The sequence below is a fragment of the Pagrus major genome, chromosome 7 (genome assembly GCF_040436345.1).
Source record: "Pagrus major chromosome 7, Pma_NU_1.0".
In the NCBI taxonomy this organism is placed as follows: Eukaryota; Metazoa; Chordata; class Actinopteri; order Spariformes; family Sparidae; genus Pagrus; species Pagrus major.
Genome location: NC_133221.1, coordinates 10,597,208 through 10,601,471, shown reverse-complemented (window position 1 = coordinate 10,601,471; position 4,264 = coordinate 10,597,208). Strand labels below are relative to the sequence as shown.

The window sequence follows — 4,264 nt, the reverse complement described above, 5'->3', positions numbered from 1 at the left end:
TGCCTTAAGTCATGGTGACAGGCTTAGACCATTCAAAATAAATCAGGAAACCAGCTAGACAGATTCTCATGTGAGATTATTCATGATTATATTGATTCAAGATTATCCCAATAAATAAAATTTACCACAATCAACTTATTGTGAGTGTTTATTAAGGGGATCCCAGATAAAATCTTGTATTGTCCCACCCCTACCTGCGTGATGTGTGTATAACCAGCTCTTCTTCATCATGTATTCAAACCTGAACATTTTTTTAATAATTTTTTTTTTTTTCCTGAAGGATCATGTGGTGGGCCTGGCCATTCCTGCCTGCTCTGGTGCTTCTCTCCGAGCTCTCCGTGGTGAGAGTCCAGACTGCGCCATGCCAGACCTGCCGAAAACTCACAGAGAGTTTCATTAAGGTACCGCAGTTAAGTTAATGCACCATCGGGTCATGACTTTTGTCTCGAGCCAAGTTTTCCAGTATCCCTGAGTTCTGAGATTTCCCTCTTTTTAGGGCTTGGAGAAAACAGCCAACAAGAACTTTGGTGGAGGTAACACAGCCTGGGAAGAGGAGAAGCTGGCAAAGTATGCACGCAGGTAAGAGAGTTTTAATCGAACTGACAACCTACCCTTTTTTTTTTTCATCTACAGGGATTGTGCACACAGTTAATATTTGGGATCACAAACACCAAAAAGAAAGGACTAACAGATAATCCGAATTGTCATATAAATATTGTCACACAACCAACTTCTGCTTTGGTCTTTCCTTGAAATCGTATCACTGGAACTATTCCAATTTTTCCATGTGTGAATGATTACATAAGATCATCTATTTTAAGGGGATTTAAACCTCTCAGTGGACCAGAGTAATGCTCTACTATTCTTTTGGGGTGTGTGGGTGGGACAGCATCTGTTCTCTTATTCTACTTTGATCTAACATCTCTAATTAATTTGCCGCTTGTTTCAGTGAGACTCGGCTCCTGGAGATCGTAGAAGCCGCTTGTGAAAAAACAGATTTTGAATGTAACCAGCTGCTGGAGCAGATAGAGGACCAAGTGGAGACGTGGTGGTTCCACAGGTAAATGCGATACGTGCACTATGTAGTCGACTTCTCGGTGTGTTTTGTGTTTTTGGTGAATCGCAGACGAGCAGCGAATTCTAAATAGGCTGCAATTTGATGGGAAAACAAAATTAGGAATGTCATCGTTCAGTATTCAAGCAATTAGTGTCCTGTAATTAGAAAAAATGATATCCTGCAATTAAATTAGTTTTAAACCCATGTTTTTTTTTTTAATTGAGACAATATTGGGCAAAGCTGTGTTTGTAATTACGTTTTGTTGAGATTAATTACCTGGCTCCTGTTTTAACTCCATGACTGACGTGATGTGTGTGTCCTGCAGGCAGCAGGAGGCACCGGACCTGTTTGAGTGGCTGTGCATAGAGGAGCTGAGGCTCTGCTGTCCACCGGGACGCTTTGGACCTGACTGCAAAGGTGTGAAACACATACGAATAAAGACAAGCTTCCTAATATGAGTATAGAAAACCTTACCATGCCAAACCTCGTTCACTATATGAAAAAACTACAATACTAACTAACTTTTTGTGAAACACAGAGTGTCCATCCGGCCCCGGTGGTGTGTGTGGAGGCCTGGGACGCTGCGAGGGGGAGGGGACTCGCCTCGGAGATGGAGAGTGCGTCTGTGATCCCGGATACTCGGGCCATCTGTGCCAGAGCTGCGCTGACGGCTACTTCAGAGAGAAAAGCTCCAACGACAGCACAGGCGCCTGCGCAGGTACCTCAAATAAATGTCTCAACCCTCTACATGGATTGAATTCTGTTTGAGGTCATCCAAAACTGATCCTCTCACCGTCTTCCTCATCCGTCTGTCACCCTCTGTAGCTTGCTACCACTCATGTAAGAAATGTGCCGGGCCACAGGACTACAAATGCCTTGACTGTAAGCCTGGCTGGATGCTACATGACAACAAGTGCGTGGGTGAGTGTGGATTTAGAGGTCAAGTGGTCACATTTCATTGACTCAGTGCCAGTCTCCTGGATGTGTCGTTTGACTGCCCTTGTATGTCTCTTAGACATTGACGAGTGCGGTACAGAGCTGGCTCGTTGTCCTTCTAACACCTACTGTCACAACACAGATGGATCATATGAATGCAGAGGTATGCTCCCTTGTACTGGCTGTTTAAATTTACTAATACTGTATTCTGCCTACAAAAGCTTGTACATTTTCTGCAGCTGTTATTTTTTGGGTGATAAAAGGCGGGTTTACAGTTACATGCAAGTACAGAGTATGTAATGTTGACCACTTTGCCCTCATTGTACCCAGGCTGTGACCAGGCGTGTGTGGGCTGCATGGGTAGTGGTCCTGCACGCTGTAAGAAATGTTCACGTGGCTACAGATTGAAAGGAGCTAAGTGTCTTGGTAAGGATGTACCACTGATTTACAGATTTTCTTTGCCACAGCCTAATCTTCCTGTTTTCCTTTAAACTGTTTTATTTTACTTCCTTGTGCAGATATAGATGAATGTAACGAACGTGCAATAGCATGCCCAGGACTCAATGAGGCTTGCATCAACGAGGAGGGCTCCTTCCACTGTGACTGTGCTGATGGATTCATTAGAAGAGATAGCATTTGTGTTGAGAATAAGCCTCCCGGTTAGTAGTCCTAGCCGTAAATAAACAAACACACACATTTTTAAATCTTCTAAGAGCTGTTGGCTAAGTTTCTTATCCTCTTCCTCCGCAGCTGGGCCAGAGAAGGGCCTGTTCGACGACATAACGGACGAGGAGGTCCTTGTGCTGCAGCAGATGTTCTTCGGCGTTGTAATCTGCGCCCTGGCCACACTCGCTGCCAAGGGTGACATGGTTTTCACAGCCATTTTCATTGGAGGTGTGGCTGCTATGGCGGGATACTGGCTTACAGAAAAGGGAGACTACATGCTGGATGGATTTCTGAAGGGACGCTAGACTGTCTGGGGCCACGACTTGAGAAAGGACCTTGGAAATACCAGCCAGTTAGGGTGAATAAGACTCAACTGTGGGTAGGAAACTATCCCTACAATGCTAGGCTTTTCAGGGATTTATTTGGGGTTGGGGAGTTACTTGAAAGGGCTTGGGTTCAACTATGTTTATACATAGGATAATGCAGGAAAAAGGGAGAACTTGAAGGCTTTGAAGCCGAGAATCTTGAAGAGGAATAACAAAGCAACACTGCACTGATATAAAAGAACTGAACTTCCCCTACCTCAACTTTGTTGGGAGAAAGGGTGACACGAAGACCACCACTGATTGTTATAATCTATTATGCATTTGGATGTCTCATCTGGCCTCGATGTTGCTCAAGAAATGATGTCGTTTTCTTCCACACAATCAAAACCTCCTGTTATCATCTCCATCATGTTTTTCATTATCTCAATGCTACGAAGCAGAGGTTTTCCCATTGACTGAATGGTACGCAAGTTTTGGCCGTGCCAGGTTACTGCATCAAGCTTTTTTGCATCGGGCATGGGGTTTGATAAGGGAATTTTAGGTATATCACCCCAAAAAGAAAACTCATGGAAACTCTGGGATATTTCCATTATGATCCACTGGTTATTTATGTTCACAGAATGACTTTTTACCTCCTTACTCACTGGATGATTCTTTTTAGTAATAATGCATGAAAATAGGATTTGAAATGTAAGGTACTACACTGTATGTATTAATTTATTGTCTAACTTGGGCATGGAAGACAGCTGCTGGATCACGCTCATTATTGCTAATGACCATTTCATGAGGATGTGAGGGAATATGCTTGGATAAATACCAGCTCTTATGTGGACGATTGAAGCCATTTTTTTTGTTGTTGCCTTTCATTTATTTTAAAGCAATATTTATTGGGAAGATGTTTGTCATATTTTGCTCTTGAAAGTTCCTCTGTGTATTTTATGTGTGCATTTTCAATGCAGCTTTTTTAAGAATCTGTTGAATTGTAATTCTAGCAGATATAGTAGCATCATATTAGAAAACCACCTAAGAATCACTTCTTACCCGTCCATCGAATTTATCTTTGGTTTGTTGTCCACAGAGTCATTATTCATTATAGATGTTTGCTTTACAATAAAAAGTCTGTCACCCCTCATGTTTTTTCTTCAAATTTTTAATTTCATTTTGTCAAAATTCTCTTTACATAAAACATAATGAGGAAAAAGATTCTAGCTTGTGGAAAATGGTTTTGTACTTTCTGTCTCTCTGTATTCCACTCCACGTCTCTGTTTGAGGCTAGCAG

The 4,264-nt window shown here is 42.3% G+C and overlaps 1 protein-coding gene across 1 annotated transcript; it reads left to right on the top strand.

The window, feature by feature from the left end:
* Positions 1 to 284: 284 nt before the first annotated feature.
* On the top strand, positions 285 to 4,007 carry creld1b (cysteine-rich with EGF-like domains 1b). Its single transcript, XM_073470688.1, has 10 exons — positions 285 to 401; positions 497 to 579; positions 950 to 1,060; positions 1,383 to 1,474; positions 1,596 to 1,775; positions 1,883 to 1,978; positions 2,073 to 2,156; positions 2,324 to 2,419; positions 2,512 to 2,652; positions 2,744 to 4,007. The coding sequence occupies exons 1-10, from the start codon at positions 285 to 287 to the stop codon at positions 2,962 to 2,964; spliced, it is 1,221 nt and encodes a 406-aa protein (XP_073326789.1). The 3' UTR covers positions 2,965 to 4,007.
* Positions 4,008 to 4,264: the final 257 nt, after the last annotated feature.

Coding starts and splice junctions, on each gene's coding strand:
- creld1b (XM_073470688.1), top strand. CDS start 285: ATGTGGTGGGCCTGGCCATTCCTGCCTGCTCTGGTGCTTCTCTCCGAG. Junction 1,776..1,882: donor CAGCACAGGCGCCTGCGCAG/GTACCTCAAATA, acceptor CACCCTCTGTAG/CTTGCTACCACTCATGTAAG. Junction 2,157..2,323: donor TGGATCATATGAATGCAGAG/GTATGCTCCCTT, acceptor CATTGTACCCAG/GCTGTGACCAGGCGTGTGTG.